Source organism: Dendrobates tinctorius, unplaced genomic scaffold (assembly GCF_039654945.1).
Source record: "Dendrobates tinctorius isolate UK_male_01 unplaced genomic scaffold, ASM3965494v1 ptg000293l, whole genome shotgun sequence".
NCBI classification, from domain to species: Eukaryota; Metazoa; Chordata; class Amphibia; order Anura; family Dendrobatidae; genus Dendrobates; species Dendrobates tinctorius.
The window spans coordinates 11,578,321-11,598,862 of record NW_027361960.1 but is presented as its reverse complement, the minus strand read 5'-3'; the positions used below and the strand labels follow the sequence as shown (position 1 = coordinate 11,598,862).

At 41.7% G+C, this 20,542-nt stretch overlaps 1 protein-coding gene across 1 annotated transcript in view; it reads right to left on the bottom strand.

Annotated features, from left to right (window-relative positions):
• Positions 1–1,141: 1,141 nt before the first annotated feature.
• MOCS3 (molybdenum cofactor synthesis 3) overlaps positions 1,142–20,542 on the bottom strand; it is a 121,074-nt gene continuing 101,673 nt past the window's right edge. The window contains exons 11-13 of the mRNA XM_073560129.1: positions 11,038–11,134; positions 10,201–10,305; positions 1,142–4,284 (exon numbers count right to left, since the gene is read on the bottom strand). Coding sequence (XP_073416230.1) covers positions 4,127–4,284; positions 10,201–10,305; positions 11,038–11,134 — 360 coding nt within the window. The 3' untranslated portion in view covers positions 1,142–4,126. The remainder of the gene's footprint in view (positions 4,285–10,200; positions 10,306–11,037; positions 11,135–20,542) is intronic.

Sequence of the window (20,542 nt, the reverse complement as noted above, 5' to 3'; positions counted from 1 at the left end):
TATATACACAGTACAGACCAAAAGTTTGGACACACCTTCACATTCAAAGAGTTTTCTTTATTTCCATGACTATGAAAATTGTAGATTCACTCTGAAGGCATCAAAACTATGAATTAACACATGTGAATGCCAGGACTCTAATGTCAGGACCCTGTCGGCGTCGGCAAACTGCCACGCAGAGCAGGGTGACTTACCCACACTATGGGAGAGCGCGGGGTCCAATACAGTAGTGACGGTTCAAGCAGACAGGACCTGCGGCACTGAAAATAGTAAGGAGTCCCAGGACCTAGATCATGTGACTGCATGGGGTGGGGCTTAGCGTCCTACTGCTGCAGATGATATAATGTACCTACTGCAGGGAAACTGTAGAAGAGGAGAGGAAAACGCAGGTCAGGAAAGCGAGGGTTCTTACACGGAGAGGGCTGTGCGGTACCAGAGGGACGAGCAAAGAATAGTCAAGTCACAGGCAGAGGGTCATACACAGAGAGGTAGCGCAGTACAAGAGGGACAGGCTGTGTAAGGGCTATTTGATCAAGAAGAGTGATGGGGTGCTACGCCAGATGACCTGGCCTCCACAGTCACCAGACCAATCGAGATGGTTTGGGGTGAGCTGGACCGCAGAGTGAAGGCAAAAGGGCCAACAAGTGTTAAGCATCTCTGGGAACTCCTTCAAGACTGTTGGAAGACCATTTCCGGTGACTACCTCTTGAAACTCATCAAGAGAATGCCAAGAGTGTGCAAAACAATAATCAAAGCAAAAGGTGTCTACTTTGAAGAACCTAGAATGTAAGACATATTTTCAGTTGATTCACACTTTTTTGTTAATTATATAATTCCACATGTGTTAATTCATAGTTTTGATGCCTTCAGAGTGAATCTACAATTTTCATAGTCATGAAAATAAAGAAAACTCTTTGAATGAGGTGTGTCCAAACTTTTGGTCTGTACTGTATATATATACACACATACACAACTACAGTATATATATATATATATATATATATATATATATATATATATAACACACACACATATTATATATATACATATATATATATATATATACACACACACACACACACACGCACACATATACAAATATACAACCCCTGGCAAAAATTAAGGAATCACCGGCCTTGGAGGATGTTCATTCAGTTGTTTAATTTTGTAGAAAAAAAAACAGATCACAGACATGGCAACTTTCTGGCTTTAAGAAACACTAAAAGAAATCAAGAACAAAAAATGTGGTAGTCAGTAATGGTTACTTTTTTATACCAAGCATAGGGGGAACAATTTGAAAAAAATTTTCTGTTGAGTTAGGTTTTTGAGCTGATTTATACTAAAATTGGCATGCCGATTCCAAAAATGTAGTCAGTTTTTTTCTATCACGTCAAGTTTTTCCTCCTCAACTTACCTGCCATAGAAGCACAATTGCACTGATTTCTGTAATAAAACTTGTTATCTGAGTACAATTCGACTCATATAGAGCTACGTGGCAACTTGTAAGAGTAGTCACAACTGAGACAGTGTGGTGAGAGGTGTGTACAGCTCCCAATAAGTCATAATTATCAATATCTTTACACAAAAAATGTATCATAGTAGGAATAAATAGGATTTGTGATAGCTTTTCTCTTTACATTGGGCGCTTAGTTGTAATTTATATATCTTTTATGATTTTTTTCTTTGTTAGTTTTCAAAGCTTGTAAATTTCCATCTCAGTGTTTTATTTACTTATGTACATATTTCCTTTGTTTCAGATCATGTCTGCTCCTTCTTCCTCTCGTCATAAATGCTTAAACAACCCTGACTCCTTCTGCTATATTTGTGGTGTTTTCACCATTCCAGTTCAAAGGGCAAACATCAGTGCATTTGTCAAACAAGCATATTTTGCATATTTTAAAGTAAAACTCGGTGATCAAGATAAGCCATGGGCCCCTCACATAGTGTGCAAGCAGTGTGTCGAGAGTTTACGGATGTGGACCAAAGGAACACGTGAAAAGTTGGCATTTGGTATCCCCATGGTGTGGAGAGAGCAAAAAAGTCATTCCACAGACTGTTACTTCTGTTTAGTCAAAACATCAGGATTTAACAGGAAAAATAAAAGTAAAATAGAATATCCAATCTACCGTCAGCTATCAGACAAATGCCTCATTCAGCTGAAATTCCAGTGCCAGTTTTCGAACAGCTACCATCTCTAGAAGTTCTGAGTGATGTTGACGAACACAGTGACAGCAATGATGCAGAATTTGAAAGTCACAAGGATTCAGTTCGTAAGGGATTTGATCAGCACGAGTTAAATGATTTAGCACGTGAATTGGGCTTATCAAAAAAAGCTTCAGAATTACTAGCATCAAGGCTGAATGAGAAACAGTTACTTGAACAAGGAGCGAAGGTATCATACTTTCGTACTAGAGAAAGTACATTTTTGCAGTACTTTCGGTGTGACAGCGGTTTTGTGTTTTGCCATGATATTCCTGGTTTACTACAAGAATTAGGGCTTTCAATGTACAATCCAAATGAATGGCGACTGTTTATTGATAGCTCAAAGCGGAGTCTTAAGTGTGTCCTTCTACACAATGGCAATTTATTTGGTGCAGTCCCTACTGGGCATTCTGTCTCTCTTCGTGAAGAACATGGAGATGTAAAGAGAGTTATTGAAATATGACACACACAATTGGATCATCTGTGTTGACCTTAAAATGGTTTGCTTCCTTCTTGGTCAGCAACGTGGGTACACAAAGTATCCCTGCTTTCTCTGTATGTGGGATAGCAGAGCTCGAGAAAAGCATTGGGTTGAGTCGAATTGGCCTCCAAGATCTGGTCTTAAACCTGGAGATCCTAACATTCTACATCAGCCACTTGTTGACAGGAAGAATATACTATTCCCACCTCTGCACATAAAACTAGGTCTCATGAAGCAATTTGTAAAAAGCATTGCCAACTGACGGCGACTGTTTTAAGTACATCATTTTGGCACTTCCTGGACTGTCCATTGAAAAAAATCAAGGCTGGTGTGTTTGATGGTCCACAAATTCGACAACTCATCAAAGATGAACATTTCACTGGGACTATGTCAGATCTTGAGAAGAATGCTTGGTTATCATTCAAAGACGTCGTCAAGAACTTTCTTGGAAATACACGTGCAAGTAATTACAAAGAAATTGTTCAGAAACTATTGGAGAGCTACAAAGCGCTTGGTTGCAACATGAGTATTAAACTACATTTTCTGCATTGCCATCTTGCCAACTTTCCGGAAAATCTTGGTGCTGTTAGCGATGAGCAAGGTGAACGATTTCACCAAGATTTGAAGGTTATGGAAGACCGTTACCAGGGTAGATGGGATGTACATATGATGGCTGACTATTGCTGGAGCATCAAACGTGATTGTCCTCAAGTTAAACACTCCAGAAAAAGCTATAAATGTACATTTTTACCTTAAATACTTGCATATATATAAATATATATATCCTTTGTAAAAAACATGATAGTGTTAAAAAACATATTTGTCATGCCTATTTCTTATACTTTCATTTTTTGTTCATATTTGTACTATTTAAAAAAAAAAAAAACTTTTTAGGTACAGTAGTTTACATATTTTTGAGAAGACAAAAATCCTATAGTTCAAAAACTTGACGTGATAGAGAAAAACTGAGATCATTTCTGGATTCAGCATCCAAAAATTAATTAAGAACAGTTTTCTGACCTAACTCCTAAAAAATTGCGTTCCCCAGTGAATCACTCAATTCTGAGGGAAAAAATTATGGAATCACCCTATAAATTTTCATTCCCAAAACTAACACCTGCATCAAATTAGATCTGCTCTTTAGTCTGCATCTAAAAAGGTAAAGCACCTTCCATCTTCGACCATACCCATTTCTACTTTTTCGAATAAATAGAAAAAATATTCACTATCCGCCAGCCTTATAGCAGCGATCGTGGGTTCCATTCTATTTCTCATCAAATGACAACTTTCTATGTGAACTCAGTGTGAGAAAAAAAGTCTTTATCTGTACCATATATTGCAGCCAAGGTTTTAAAAATTTATAAAAAAAACAAACAAACATTTCAATTTGATTTTAATAGTAGCGTAGGCAAATGACCTGGAACTGCATCAAGGAATGAAACTTCAGTATTGTGGAAAAGTGGAATCAATCTTTCCAGACCAGGCCATCAATCCGCCTATAATATCTTTAGCCTCAAATTTAGACGTGCTTCTGGTTGAAAATTCCTGTAGTATCTTCACAGCTTTTTGTGAATCATTCCCAAGTTTGCATATAACAATCACTAAAAAACAAAACACAAAATGTATGAAAACAAGTATTATTCTTTACCAATATATCATGAACATTTTATAGATTTAGAAGTATTTTGCTTGTCTTCTCTCTTCTATGGATATTAATCACTTACAGGACCATGTACAGTTACCTGTGATAGAACTGTAATGTATGCATAAAAAGTGCATGCCATGCTGACTATTACTATACGGACCATCAGTCATTGGTCCGTATACTGATGGTCAACATGGCATGCATTTTTTTTTTCTCTCACCTATCGATTTGGAAGCGAAATTGCAGAATGCTGCACTTTTCATAGACAGATTCTGTCAGTAAAGAAATCGGTCATCAGCACGGCCCCATTGAATAACATTGTTCCGAGTGATGATAAATGGGATAGCACTTGTCTGAGTTACACGGTGGTGCGAGTGCTAAAAGTAATATTACCACATGACAGATACAGCACATGTGTAGCACAATGCCACCCCCCAAATATTGCAGCAGCTTTCAATGGAAATGTTAAAGATGAATTGCTAATGACTTTTTAATTGTTAATGGCCAGACACTGAGCACTGTGTACCACGGCCATTTACTGTTTTTGTACTTTTTTTTTCTTCCAAGAGCCATAACTTAATTTTCCATAGAAAAAAATGTGAATTTTTTTTTTCTTTTTTAACGGTGCAAGATATAGTTTTCAATTACACCATTTTACCATATAACGTACTGGAAATCTAAATGCAGTTAAAAGGAATCTGTCAGCAGGTTTTTGCTAGCTCATCTTGGAAAAGCCTGATGTCGGGAAAGAGAAGCTCAATCAAAGGATGTATCAGTTAGATTACCGGGTGCTGCAGTTCTGACATAATCAGAGAATTAGCAACGAAGCAGCGCTGAGATCAGTGAGGTCATCATACTTTGCCATGGGAGTACAGTAGGATCATACTGTGCATCTGGAGGGTGCTATGTAGGAATCATACTGTGTTTGAGAGGCATTTTTGTTGGCATCATACTTTATGGGGCAAAAATGCAAAAAAAACCCCCTCAAAATGTTATATCTACTGCAAAGTATTGCAAATAAAATGTCAACACGACATACAATAAACATGATCACACAGCTCCATCATAAGAAAAAAAATAATTTTACATATCCCTGGTTTTCTTTAAAGGGTTTTATGAATTTTTTGTCATCTTTTAACTAAAACAAACCCAGAACTTTGTAAGTTTATTATCACCATAATCATACATCCCAACTTTTGAAGAAGGGAAGGAGGGAGAAAGGCTGCGGCGCGCACAGCTGCAAATTTTAGGCCAAGCCCGACCACACCCATTTCACAACTAGTCACACCCATGTCCACGCCCCAATGGCACCCATTTAGCACTGTTGATCATACTGACTTGTACTGAGGGCACAGTGGCTGGTACTTTGGGCACATTGACTGGTACTGAGGAAAAGAAAGAACAGAGAGAGAGAAAGAACAAAGAGAGAAAGAAAGAACAGAGAGAGAAAGAAAGAACAGAGAGAAAGAAAGAACAGAGAGAGAAGAAAGAACAGAGAAGAAAGAACAGAGAGAGAAGAAAGAACAGAGAGAGAAGAAAGAACAGAGAGAGAAGAAAGAACAGAGAGAGAAGAAAGAACAGAGAGAGAAGAAAGAACAGAGAGAGAAGAAAGAACAGAAAGAAAGAACAGAAAGAAAGAACAGAGAGAGAAAAAAAGAATAAAGAGAGAGAAAGGAAGAACAGAAAGAGAAAGGAAGAACAGAGAGAGAAAAAATAAAGAGGGGAAAGAAAGAACAGAGAGCGAAAGAAAGAACAGAGAGAGAAAAAAAGAAAACAGACAGAGAAAGAAAGAACAGAGAGAAAGGAAAAACAGAGAAAGAAAGAGGGGAAAGAAAAAACAGAGAGAAAGAGAGAGAGGAAAGAACAGAGAGAGAAAGAAAGGAAGAACAGAGAGAAAAAAGAGGGGGAAAAAGAGAACAGAGCGAAAGAAAGAACAGAGCGAGAGAAAGAAAGAGGGGAAAAAAGAAAGAACAGAGCGAGAGAAAGAAAGAACACAGAGAGAGGGAAAGAAAAAAAGAACAGAGAGAAAGAAAGAAGGAAGGGGGAAAAAAAGAAAGAACAGAGCGAGAGAAAGAAAGAACACAGAGAGAGGGAAAGAAAAAAAGAACAGAGAGAAAGAAAGAAGGAAGGGGAAAAAAAAGAAAGAACAGAGAGAGAGAAAGAGGGGAAAAAAGAACAGAGAGAAAGAAAAAGAACAGAGAGAAAGAAAGAGGAGAAAGAGAGAAAGAAAGAACAGAGAAAGAAAGAAAGAGGGGACAGAAAAAAAGAACAGAGAAAGAAAGAGGGGACAGAAAGAACAGAGAGAGAGAAAGAAAGAACAGAGAAAGAAACAGAGAGAGAAAGAAAGAGTAGAGGTAAAGAAAGAACAGAGAGAGAGAAAGATTCTATAAAGATACTATAGCAGCCCGGCTCCCATTGTAATGCCCATCTGAGCCCCCCGATACAGGACATATCATGATCCGCTCACATGGCCCGCATCCCTGATTCCAAGGCGATTCCACTGTCCGTGTTGTCGGAGGAGGACAGGGTGATGGATCTGAAGCATTCCCTAAAGTGCCTCCATGGTTCTGTCACAATCTCCTCCCAAAATTACCTCATTTTCGGTCAGATTCCATCACGTCACTTCCGGTGGAACGTCTAGTGCAAATTTTAAAGTGCTCCTCGGGGCTCCGCTGTGTACTCCTGTGTCCGCGGGAAAAGAAAGCTCCCGTCCGGGACAGTGGGGCAGACTCTCAAAATCGGGACTGTCCCACTGGATCCGGGATGGTTGGGAGGTATAAATGCTCCCCACCATACACATTCTACACGCACAGCTCCGCACACCTCATACACACATGGTTCCGCTCCGCACACCTCCCACACACACGGGTCCACTCAGTACACACATGCCTCTACTCCATAAACCTCATACACATGCGGCTCTGTTCTGCTCCGTACACACGGCTCAGCTCCGTAAACCTCGTACACACAGGGCTCCATTTTGTACACCTCGTACACACGCGCTCCGCACACCTCGTACACATGCAGCTGCAGCTTGCTCAGCACACCTCGTACACAAACACAGCTCCGCTCCATACATCTTGTACACAAGCGGCTCTGCTCTGTACACCGTGCACACACACACGGCTCTGCTCCGTAGACACACAGCTCAACTCTGCACACACAATACACACGCGACTCCGCTCTGTACACCTCGTACATACACAGTTCTGCTACATCCACCCTATAAGCCCCTCCTGACCCCTCAAATAAACTTCCCCTCATCAAGCACCATGACTACCAGCCTTGCAGGGTCCTGAAAACACTGAGGCCCCTGATCATGTGACCCCTGACTCCTCCTCTCCTGTGACCTAGCGATGTCATTGCTGGGATTTCAGTGAGGGGCTGCGGTGGGTCTCTCTGAAAGGGCGAGGAATGGATGGGGTGGGGGCATGGGGGGGCGTGGCGGCTTATCATTGCAGTGCGGGAAAAACAAGCTCCCACCCGGGACAGTGGTCAGGCAGTCAAAATCGGGACTGTCTCGCTGGATCCAGGACGTTTGGGAGGCTTGCTGCAATTGTTGTGACCGGAATAATCTTGATGGCATTTTTGCAGCACAATAAACAATGGAAAAACAAAATCAGAAAAATAATGAAGGAATTACATTTTATCTGCAACATTTAATCAAATCTGAAAATGTTTCCCCCGTTTTCTAGTACAGTGTATAGAATAACGACAGATGTCATTCAAAACTATAACACGCCTTGAAAAATACAAGGGCCAAGTCGACACCAAGATAAAAAAAAAGAAAAGCTATGGCTCTTGAAAGAGAGGGAGGAAAAAAAAACTGCATAAAAATAGAAAAATCGCATGGTCACGAAGATGCTTCTAGAAGATTGCTGCACATAAGACACTAATTGAACTAATCGAAGACTCAAAGTTGGTCTCCCTTCATTTAACCCTTTAGATGCCACAGTCCATATCAACCACAGAATCTAAGGTTTTGGATAGAGGGAGTGAACCTCCTTTGGCCCATCATCCCCCTTCAAAAAGTCAGAACATAACAACAAGACTCTTACTGAGGATCTGTCACTATCACAAAAAATTGAGTTAAATAACTTATTAAAATCCCTGCGCTCCCATGATTCTGGCGATCTTTTCTGTTTTGTGCTGTGTCCAGCCTTTGTAGAGATCAACATGTTTTATTAAATTCTGGAGCGCACTATGTGGATTCTCTGTGTTGCAGTCCAACTGTGCATTTCTTTACAGTCTTCTCTGGGGGCATGCACTTTCACCCCTCTGTCCCATACTCTGCCAGTCATAGCGGGAGCCTGGGAGCGAGGGGTGAGAGCACGCATCCCCAGAGAAAACTGTGAAGGAACGTCCAGCTGAACTACAATGCACAGTGAATATCTGTGAAATGGAGGGATGCAGCGACACAGAGCTTCAGAATCAGAGGAGCTTCTTTAAAGACCAGTTAAAATTCAACAAAGAGTATACAGAAAAGACAGAATGTCCACAGGTAATAATTTCATCTACTAGAATTGCAGACTTGCTCAGCCAAGCATGCATGATTATGGTTAATGATTATCTAAAAGGTCATTTATCAAACCATTATTTGACAGATAAGGACAGATTAAGGCGTCGTTCAGATGTCTGTTTTTCATGCATGAGCTCCATCTGTGTTTTTCAAGGGTAGAATACGCACCCATTATAGTCTATGGTGCTATTCACATGTCTGTGATTTTTTGCGAACCATGTGTCCAATTTTTGATTGAAGTCATGGATCAACATTACCCATATAAGTCTATGGGTCCGAGAAAAGCACACGGATGGCATCAATGTGTACTTCTTGTGCTGTCCGTGATTAACATCGCCACGGATAGAAGAAGCTTTGCAAATTATCTTTTTTTTCCACACGTGAAAAATCACTGTTGAAACACTAATGGATAAGGGTGGTTTCACATTAGCATTTCAGGCCGCAGCGTCGGCCTGCGCATGGCCGCGGCTAAGCTCCGCTCCCTGACGCTGCATGCATCCTGCGTCCCCTATCTTTAGCACTGGGGACGCAGGCCGCGCGCAGGTATGTGTTTGGCGGCGCATGCGTCCTTTTGACGGTGCGCTGACCAGTGCCAAACGCAACCTCATGCGTCATGCGCCCGTAGGCGGAGCTACCGGAGGCGCGCAAGGGGCGGGGCTTAGCCGCGGCCGTGCGCAGGCCGACGCTGCGGCCTGAAACACTAATGTGAAACCACCCTAAAACTGACACACTGACCACACACTGAGGAGACTTGAACCATTTTTTGCATACTTGAAAAATCAGACATCTGAATGAGGCCTTAGTGCGAGACACAGCATTATGGGAAGAGGAAAGGCTTCAAGGGAACCTGCTATGTGAGAAACCGCTATTGTTATTGCTATTGTGGATACAGGGTTAGTTTGAGGGTTAATAGTGCTCTGAAGCCGGAAGGCCTGGCTACTGGAAGGAAATGAGCATTATTTCTCCCAGCAGCCTGAGGCTTTCAGTACAGACCACAGCTGGCAGTCAGTGTTGGGGGGCAGTTACAGCCGCAAATCACCATGTACTGAGCAGTGACTGAAGCCGCGCCCATGACTGAAAGCTGGAGGCTGCATGGAGGAATAAAGTTAATTTCCTCCCAGTAGCTGGGCTTTCAGAGTGGATGCAGAGCAGCTTCAGCACACTATTAACCTGCAGGGAAAACCCATATCTGCAGGTTATTAGCATTTTTTACATGACAGATTCCCTTTAATTCCCGGGAGGACAGATTAACTATGCAGTAAATTTAACAGGCTTTATTGCAAAATGATGTAAAGAAATATGAATAAAAAACTGATTATTATGGGACTATAGGGGGCCATTTCTAAGGCTTACCTTTATTGTCCATGTCTTTAGTGCTCTTGTTTAATTCTGATAGTCTTTCAGTCAGGACATTGACCCAAGTCAAATTTCTGTCTTCCAGTTGACTTAAAGATATATCTTTAAGTACTTTAAGAAAAAAAAAGTGCTCAGTTAAAGGGTTAGTCTCAGCCATTCATGGCTGAGATGGGAATATCTTTGTCTATACAAGGGTCACTATAGATGGCAATTACAGAAACAGTGTAGCTCAGTCATCTCCATTATTTCCATAGCCCTGATTAATTGGGAAATTGCAAAAATCATTTTAAGGGGTATTCCCATATCTGCTATTATACCTAGATTACAAAAATCAGCTAACAAAATCTTTTAGAGAAAAAGGATAGTTAAAGGGAACCTGTCATGTTGAAAATGGGATTGGATCTCCATGCAGGATATTCTACAGCCGGACAAGCTGATCCAAATGAGTTTTTTTTTGTGGGAAAAGTTTCATTAAACCTTGCCATTTATTAATTGAAATCCTTGGTATGATTGGCAGCCTTCCCTATATGACTGTGCATGCAGAGATAGGTGTCAATCACTAGTAGGACCACCCGCTGGACTCCTGTGTATATGCACACCAGGGATTTCAAGGAATAAATTACAAGTTATAAAGAATCTTTTCCTACAAACCCATATATCATTCTGCTCAGCTTCTCCTTCTTTATACTGTACTATCTACATATCAAAGAGATGGATCTACTGCTGTCCAATATATTTATTTTTCAAAACTTTTTATGACTATTTATATCATATATATTAACAAAAATGAAATATTTCACAAAAATATCACTCATTCTCTACAAGTAAGGATACGAATAGAGTGTTCCAGGTGACATATATCCACTTCAGCCTGTGGTCGCACATCAATAAGCAAGTGTGGAACTTTTTCATCAAGCATTTGTTTATAGATCTGAAATTGGAACAAACAAAATATTAAGATGCCAAATAATCTAATGCATGGTTTATTTTCAGTATTGTTATAACTTTTTTTGTAACGGTCTTATGTTTAATAAAACTCAAAGGGGGTTTTCCCAAAAATGTAATGTCATTACTTTATGATTAATTGTTATGAGCCCTTAACCCCTTCACCCCCAAGGGTGGTTTGCACGTTCATGACCGGGCCAATTTTTACAATTCTGACCACTGTACCTTTATGAGGTCATAACTCTGGAACGCTTCTATGGATCCCGGTGATTCTGACATTGTTTTCTCGTGACATATTGTACTTCATGTTAGTGGTAAAATTTCATTCAAATAACTTGCGTTTATATGTGAAAAAAACGGAAATTTGGCAAAAATTTTGAAAATTTCGCAATTTTCCAACTTTGAATTTTTAGGCACTTAAATCACAGAGATACGGCACACAAAAAACTTGATAAGGCTGGTTTCACACTTGCGTTTTTTTTTCGCGGTATTTTAGCGCTAAATAGCGCATGCGTTTTTTTTTCCTATACTTTGCATGGGATGCGCTTATGTGCGCATACACATGCGTTTGTACGCGTTTTTCCGCGCATGCGTTTTTTTGTGGTATGCGCTCGGGCGCACAAAATGCAACCTGTTGCATTTTTTGGGCGTCCGACTTGCCTCAAAAAAACGCATGCGCGCGCAATGCGTTTTTTTACAGCAAGACACCCATTATAAGTCTATGGTGAGCATATGTGCGCATTGGCATGCTTATGTATGCGTTTTTTTGCACATGCGTTTTTTTTTTTACCATTAGTTTAGACAATGGAATTTAGGGGTTTGGGTTAGAGTTAGGATTAGTTAAGGGGGTTTAGGGTTAGGGTTAGGATCAGGGTATGGTTTGGTTAAGGGTTAGGATCAGGGTATGGTTTGGTTAAGGGTTAGGGTCAGGGTTAGGATCAGGGTATGGTTTGGTTAAGGGTTAGGGTCAGGGTTAAGGTATGGTTTGGTTAAGGGTTAGGGTTAGTAAAGTCATGGTTTGGGTTAGTGTGAGGGGCCACCTAATGTTTGGAAAAAACGCAAACGCGGTAAAAACGCACTAAAAACGCATACAAACGCATAAAAACGCTGCGTTTTTTTCATGCATGCTCATAAAAATGCTTGAAAAAAACGCAGCAGTTGTATGCTTTTGTATGCGTTTTTTCAATGTGTTTTTTTGCGGGAAAAACGCGCTGCAAAAAAAAGCAAGTGTGAAACTAGCCTAACTAACATTTCCCACATGTTTACTTTACATCAGCACAATTTTGGAACCAAAATTTTTTTTTGTTAGGAAGTTATAAGGGTTAAAAGTTGACCAGCGATTTCTCATTTTTACAACACCATTTTATTTTTAGGACCACATCACATTTGAAGCCACTTTGAGGGGTCTATATGATAGAAAATACCCAAAAGTGACACCATTCTAAAAACTGCACCCCTTAAGGTGCTCATAACCACATTCAAGAAGTTTATTAACCCTTTAGGTGCGTCACAGGAATTTTTTTGAATATTTATAAAAAAAAAATGAACATCTAACTTTTTTTCACGAAAACAATACTTCAGGTTCAATTTTTTTTTATTTTACCAAGGGTAACAGGAGAAATTGGACTGCAAAAGTTATTGTGCAATTTGTCCTGAGTACGCTGATACCTGATTTCTTTCGGCGCATGGCAGAGCTCAGAATGGAAGGAGCGCTGTTTGACTTTTTCAATGCAAAATTGGCTGGAATTCAGATCGGACGCCGTCACATTTGGAGAGTCCCTGATGTACCTAAACAGTGGAAACCCCCTACAAGTGACCCCATTTTGGAAACTAGACCCCCCAAGGAACTTATCTAGATATGTGGTGAGAACTTTGAACCCACAAGGGCTTTACAGAAGTTTATAACGTACAGCGGTACAATTAAAAAAATCATATTTTTTCCACAAAAATGATCTTTTCACCCCAATTTTTATTTTCCCAAGGGTAACAGGACCCTAAAAGTTATTGTGCAATTTGTCCTGAGTATGCCGATACCCCACATGTGGGGGTAAACCACTATTTGGGCGCATGGCAGAGCTCGGAAGGCAAGCAGCGCCATTTGACGTTTTTGGCTGGAATTGAGATCGGACATCATGTCGCGATTAGAAAACCCCTGATGTACCAAAACAGTGGAAACCCCCAACAACTGACACCATTTTGGAAACTAGACCCCCTAATGAACTTATCTAGATGTGTGGTGAGAACTTTGAACCCCCAAGGGCTTCACAGAAGTTTATAACATAAAGCCGTACAATTAAAAAATCATATTTTTTCCACAAAAATGATATTTTCACCCTCAATTCTTATTTTTCCAAGGGTAACAGCACCCTAAAAGTTATTGTGCAATTTGTCCTGAGTACGCTGATACCCCACATGTGGGGGTAAACCACTATTTGGGTGCATGGCAGAGCTCGGAAGGGAAGCAGCGCCATTTGACGTTTTTGGCTGGAATTGAGATCGGACACCATGTCGCAATTGGAAAACCCCTGATGTACCTAAACAGTAGAAACCCCCCACAAATGACATCATTTTGGAAACTAGACCCCCCAAGGAACTTATCTAGATGTGTGGTGAGCACTTTGAACCCCCCAGTGCTTCACAGAAGTTTATAACGCCCGGGCGTGAAAATAAAAAATTCGTATTTTTTCCACAAACATGATCTTTTAGTCACCATTTTTTTTTATTTTCCCAAGGGTAACAGGAGAAATTGGACCCCAAAAGTTGTTGTCCAATTTGTCCTGAGTATGCTGATTCCCCATATGTGGGAGAAAACTACTGTATGGGAACACGTCGGGGATCGGAAGGGAAGTAGTGACGTTTTGGAATGCAGACATTGATGGAATGGTCTGCGGGTGTCATGTTGCCTTTGGAGAGCCCCTAATGTACCTAAACAGTGGAAACTCCCCACAAATGACCCCATTTTGAAAACTAGACCCCCTAAGGAACTTATTTAGATGTGAGGTGAGCACTTTGAACCCCCAAGGGCTTCACAGAAGTTTATAATGCCAGGGCATGAAAATAAAAAAATCGTATTTTTCCACAAACATGATCAATTATTCCCCAATTTTTTTATTTTCCCAAGGGTAACAGGAGAAATTGAACCCCAAAAGTTGTTGTCCAATTTGTCCTGAGTAAGCTGACACCCCATATGTGGGAGAAAACTACTGTATGGACACACGTCAGGGCTCGGAAGAGAAGTAGTGACGTTTTGGAATGCAGACTTTGATGGAATGGTCTGCGGGTGTCATGTTGCCTTTGGAGAGCCCCTAATGTACCTAAACAGTGGAAACACCCACAAATGACCCCATTTTGGAAACGAGAACCCCTAAGGAACTTATCTAGATGTGTGGTGAGCACTTTGAACCCCCAAGGGCTTCACAGAAGTTTATAATGCCCGGGCATGAAAATAAAAAAATCGTATTTTTTCCACAAACATGATCAATTAGTCCCCAATTTTTTCATTTTCCCAAGGGTAACAGGAGAAATTGGACCGCAAAAGTTGTTGTCCAATTTGTCCTGAGTACGCTGACACCCCATATGTGGGAGAAAACTACTGTATGGACACACGTCGGGGCTCGGAAGGGAAGCAGTGCCATTTTGGAATGCAGACTTTGATGGAATGGTCTGCGGGTGTCATGTGCGTTTGAAGAGCCCCTGATGTACCTAAACTATTGAAACTCCCCACAAGTGACCCCATTTTGGACACTAGACCCCCCCACGGAACTTATCTAGATGTGTGGTGAGCACTTTGAACCCCCAAGTGCTTCACAGAAGTTTATAACGCTCGGACGTGAAAATAAAAAAATCATTTTTTTCCACAAAAATGATATTTTTGCCCCCAATTTTTTATTTTCCTAAGGGTAACAGGAGAAATTGGACCCCAAAAATTGTTTTGCAATTTGTCCTGAGTAGGCTGATACCCTACATGTGGGGGTAAATCACTGTTTGGGCGCATGGCAGAGCTTGGAAGGGAAGGAGCACCATATGACTTTTTCAACTCAGAATTGGCTGGAATTGAGATCAGACGCAATGTTGCATTTGGAGAGCCCCTGATGTGCCCAAACAGTTCTAACTCCAACCCGAACCCCAACACACCCCTAACCCTAATCTCAGCCCTAACCCAAGCCCTAACCCTAGCCCTAGCCCTAATGGAAAAATGGAAATAAATACATTTTTTTAATTTTATTATTTTTCCCTAACTAAGGGAGTGATAACGGGGGGTTTGATTTACTATTTATGGCGGTTTTTATGTTTGGCAGCTGTCGCACGCTAAAAGACGCTTTTTATTGTAAAAATAGTTTTTGCATCACCACATATTGAGAGCTACAATTTTTCCGTATTTTGACCCACCGAGTCATGTGAGGTCTTATTTTTTGCGGGACGAGTTGACGTTTTTATTGCTACCATTTTCGGGCACGTGACATTTTTTGATCGCTTTTTATTCCGATTTTTGGGACGCAGAATGAACAAAAACCAGCGTTTCATGAATTTCTTTTGGGGGAGTGCGTTTACACCGTTCCGCGTGCGGTAAAATTGATAAAGCGGTTTTATTCTTCGGGTCAGTACGGTTACAGCGATACCTCATTTAGGTCGTTTTTTTATGTTTTGTCGGTTTTATGCAATGAAAACTATTTTATATAAAAAATAATTATTTTTGCATCGCTTTATTCTGCGAGCTATAACTTTTTTATTATTTCGCTGATGATGCTGTGTGGCGGCTCGTTTTTTGCGGGACAAGATGACGTTTTCAGCGGTACCATGGATATTTATATGCGTCTTTTTGATCGCGCGTTATTACACTTTTTGTTTGGCGGTATGATAATAAATCATTATTTTTTGCTTCGTTTTTTATTTTTATTTTTTAAAGGGGTTAACTAATGGGACAGTTTTATAGGGCGGGTCGTTACGGACGCGGCAATACCTAATATGTGTACTTTTATTGTTTTTTGTTTTTTTTTTTTTTTCAAAAAATGAATTTATTGGGGAATATTTTTTTTTTTTTTTTTACTAATTTATTTGGCGATTTTTTTAAAATTATTTTTACACTTTTTTTAATTTTTTTTTTTACTTTATTACATAGTCCCAGGTGGGATATCACTGTCCTGTGACAGATCGCTGATCTGTCACATCACAGATCACTGTGACAGATCAGCAATCTGTCACAGGCAGTGCACAAGGCTTCCTCATGCCTGCGCTTTGCAGGCACTGAGGAAGCCAGCTTCCTCCAGGCCCCCGAAGGCCCCCGTCGCCATCTTGGATTCGGGGGCCTGGAGGAAAGGAGTCCCCCGCAGCAGCGCTGCACATTGCGCTGCCGTGGGGGGCTCAGGGAAGCACGGAGGGAGCCCCCTCCCTGCCGATGCTTCCCTTTAACTCCCGGTACACCGCGATCATGTTTGATCACGGTGTGCAAGGGGTTAACGTGTCGGGGGCGGTCCGTGACCGCCCCTGACACATAGTGCCGGGTGTCAGCTGTGATAATCAGCTGACACCCGGCCGCGATCAGCGGCACTCACCACGTGGGCGCCGCTGATCGCGCTAGACGTACTATCCCGTCTATGGGCATAGGGGCCCGGGTCCCATGGACGGGATAGTACGTCTGATGTCAGGAAGGGGTTAAAGATCTTGAGAATTAACTTGATTTTCCATGCTTAAGTTATTGATGAAGATAAATACAGAGGAAATAGTATTCCAAAATCCACAAAAACATAATAAAATGTAATTTTGAATGGATCATAATTAACAATTATGAAAAATGCACATTATTAAAATAACTCTTGCAACCTTATGCATTTCAGATCCTATATTATTAATCCTTACTCATAGTGATCCAAAAAACACTGCTCAAAAAATAAAGGGAACACTTAAACAACAGAATATAACTCCAAGTAAATCAAACTTCTGTGAAATCAAACTGTCCACTTAGGAAGCAACACTGATTGACAATCAATTTCACATGCTGTTGTTCAAATGGAATAGACAACAGATGGAAATTATTGGCAATTATCAAGACACCCTCAATAAAGGAGTGGATCTGCAGGTGGGGACCACAGACCACATCTCAGTGCCAATGCTTTCTAGTTGATGCTTTGGTCACTTGAATGTTGGTTGTGCTTTTACACTCGTGGTAGCATGAGACAAACTCTACAACCCACACAGGTCATGCAGCTCATCCAGGTTGAAACATCCATGCGAGCTACTGCAAGAAGGTTTGCTGTGTCTGTCAGCGTAGTGTCCAGAGGCTGGAGGCGCTACCAGGAGACAGGCCAGTACACCAGGAAACGTGGAGGGGGCCGTAGGAGGGCAACAACCCAGCAGCAGGACCGCTACCTCAGCCTTTGTACAAGGAGGAACAGGAGGAGCACTGCCAGAGCCCTGCAAAATGACCTCCAGCAGGTCACAAATGTGCACGTGTCTGCACAAACGGTTAGAAACCAACTCCATGAGGATGGTCTGAGTGCCCGACATCCACAGATGGGGGTTGTGCTCACAGACCAACACTGTGCAGCCCTCCAAAGTAATGCCACCCCACACCATTACTGACCCACTGCCAAACCGGGCATGCTGAAGGATGTTGCAGGCAGCAGATTGCTCTCCACGGCATCTCCAGACTCTGTCACGTTTGTCACATGTGCTCAGTGTGAACCTGCTTTCATCTGTGAAGTGCATGAGGCGCCAGTGGCGAATTTGCCAATTCTGGAGTTCTGTGGCAAATGCCAAGTGTCCTGCACAGTGTTGGGCTGTGAGCACAACTCCTATCTGTGGATGTCGGGCCCTCAGACCATCCTCATGGAGTCGGTTTCTAACCGTTATACAACCCCTGGCAAAAATTATGTAATCATCGGCCTTGGAGGATGTTCATTTAGTTGTTTAATTTTGTAGAAAAAAAGCAGATCACAGACATGGCACAAAACTAAAGTAATTTCAAATGGCACCTTTCTGGCTTTAAGAAACACTAAAAGAAATCAAGAACAAAAAATGTGGTAGTCAGTAATGGTTACTTTTTTAACCAAGCATAGGGGAAAAATTATGGAGTCACTCAATTCTGAGGAAATTAAGGAATCATGAAAAACAAATACAAAAAAACAGTACAACACATCACTAGTATTTTGTTGCACCACCTCTGGCTTTTATAACAGCTTGCAGCCGAGGGGGCGCGTGAGCAGAATGAGATATCTGCGGCCCTCAGCATCAGGAAAATGGCCACCGGAGGCTGTGCGTGCCCAGACTGAGATCTCGGCGGCCATTTTCCTGAAGCCGAGGGCCGCCAAGATCTCAATCTGCGCATGCGCGGCCTCAGGAAGATTGCAGCCAAGAAACCGGTGATGCATTTGGCTCTGTTCGCCGTGGACACCGGGCTGCGGCATCACCACATTTCTGCCGCCGGCATCCTGAGGAAGGGACCCCCTGCTCCATGCTCTGCCTCACCGCCTACACCGGACCCGCAGCATCAAACCCCAGCACTGCAGCATTGCCCCACTTCTGCCGCCGCCGGAATCCTGAGGAAGGGATTATGCCTTCTGTGACCCCGCTCTACCACTGCCGGCCTTAAGGTAAGATATCTTAAATACAGACAATAAGATGGACCCCCATCTTATAAAAACCTTTTTTCTGCTATTTTCCACCCCAAAATTTGGGGTGCATCTTATGGTTCAGTGCGTCTTATAGTCCGAAAAATACGGCATCTTAGATTGGTGGAGGCCCGATACTTGGCACCCCCCACCAATCAGTTAGATATACGTTATATACCTGGTTACTGTTAACCTTTTTGCCTTCATGTGTAAGCACCCTGCAGTGACCACGGCTATCCAGAGAGCATTTAAAATAAATATTAGTTATCCTGCAAGATTTTCTCAAGTTTCAGAACGATCATAGGATAGGAACTCAGCAGCAAAAAGGTAGCTCTGGTCCCGAACTGATAAATGTAAAACATAATATACTAAAATTGGTAAAGAGAAGAGAACACTGAACTCCTCGTTTCATATTGTTGTGTAATCCTAGCTGTACAGCATCTTAGATATTTGGAAAATGCAGCTAAATCGTGTTTGTAGAAGTCAAGAAAAGGGTGGAGAACGCTTTTCAGCATTTCCTTCCCTTCCAGAAAGGTTAAGAAAAGAATACCAAAAGGAAATGTGTGAAATATGTGCAAATAAAACACGACGGAATAATTAGCATTGTTACTAATAGCTTTAGAAGAAAAACAACAACAACAGGATACTGGTAAGTGACATCCTTTAGCATAAAGAGATATTCCATTTTTTTAACACAGCAATGGAGGTGACAGTGTTTCTGATCTTTAAAGAAGATGTAATGTTAAAGGGAACCTGTCAGCAGGATTATGCATAGTAACCTACAGAGTCAGGTTGGCGCCGTTATACTGAATAAAATGATACCTTGGTTGATGAAATCCGTCTTATGGTTGTTCTTTAAAGGGAATCTGTCCCCTCATTTTTCGCATATAAGCTGCAGCCACCGCCATTAGGGCTTATCTACAGCATTCTGTAATGCTGTAGATAAGCCCCTGATATAACACGAAAGTTAAGAAAAACATGGTATATTATACTCACCTGGGGGAAGGGGGGTGGTCCGGTCCAATGGATGTGGCAGGTCCGGGTCCGGTGCCTCCCATCTTCATGTGATGACGTCTTCTTCCTTGCTTCTGTCGTACTGCAGTACGCAGGCTCTGGGCCTCTCTGACCTTTCCCGGCGCTTGCGCACTGCAGTACTTTGCTCTGCCCTCAACAGGGCAGAGAATTACGCCTGCGCAGGAGCCGCGACAGAAGCAGCTATTGGACCTCTATACAAACCGATAGCTGCTACTGCGCAGGCGCGGCGGGCACCATTTTCAAAATTACTTTTTTTTTTTCTCGTCGCTCAGGTAAATCTGAAAAAAGTACACAGTAACCATGCGATTATGCTGCAGCGCAGGTGCCACGGCCAGCACCTGCCTGCAGAAGCTTTTTTTTTAAATTGAGTATGTGATGGTATGCATTATGCAAACTAGGGGGCAGGTCAGGGAGGGATCAGTGACCTGTCAGCAGTCTGCATTATCAGAGCATTAACACAAAACTAAAAATAAAGATTAAGAAACAGCTACAAGACGGATTTAATCAACCAAGGTCTTATTATAATCAGTATAACGGTGCCGACCTGACAGTGTATGTACGTTACTGAGCACAATCCTGCTGACAGGTTCCCTTTAAAGGGAAACCAATTATTACCATTAGGAATAATATTCATCAACCTCCTCACAGAAATGAAGCTAAAAAGGAATCTGTCAGCAGGCTTTCACCCCCCCAAGCTATTTCTATGCACATGTAGCCTTTTCAAAGACAAGTGCAGTAATTTTTTACATGGC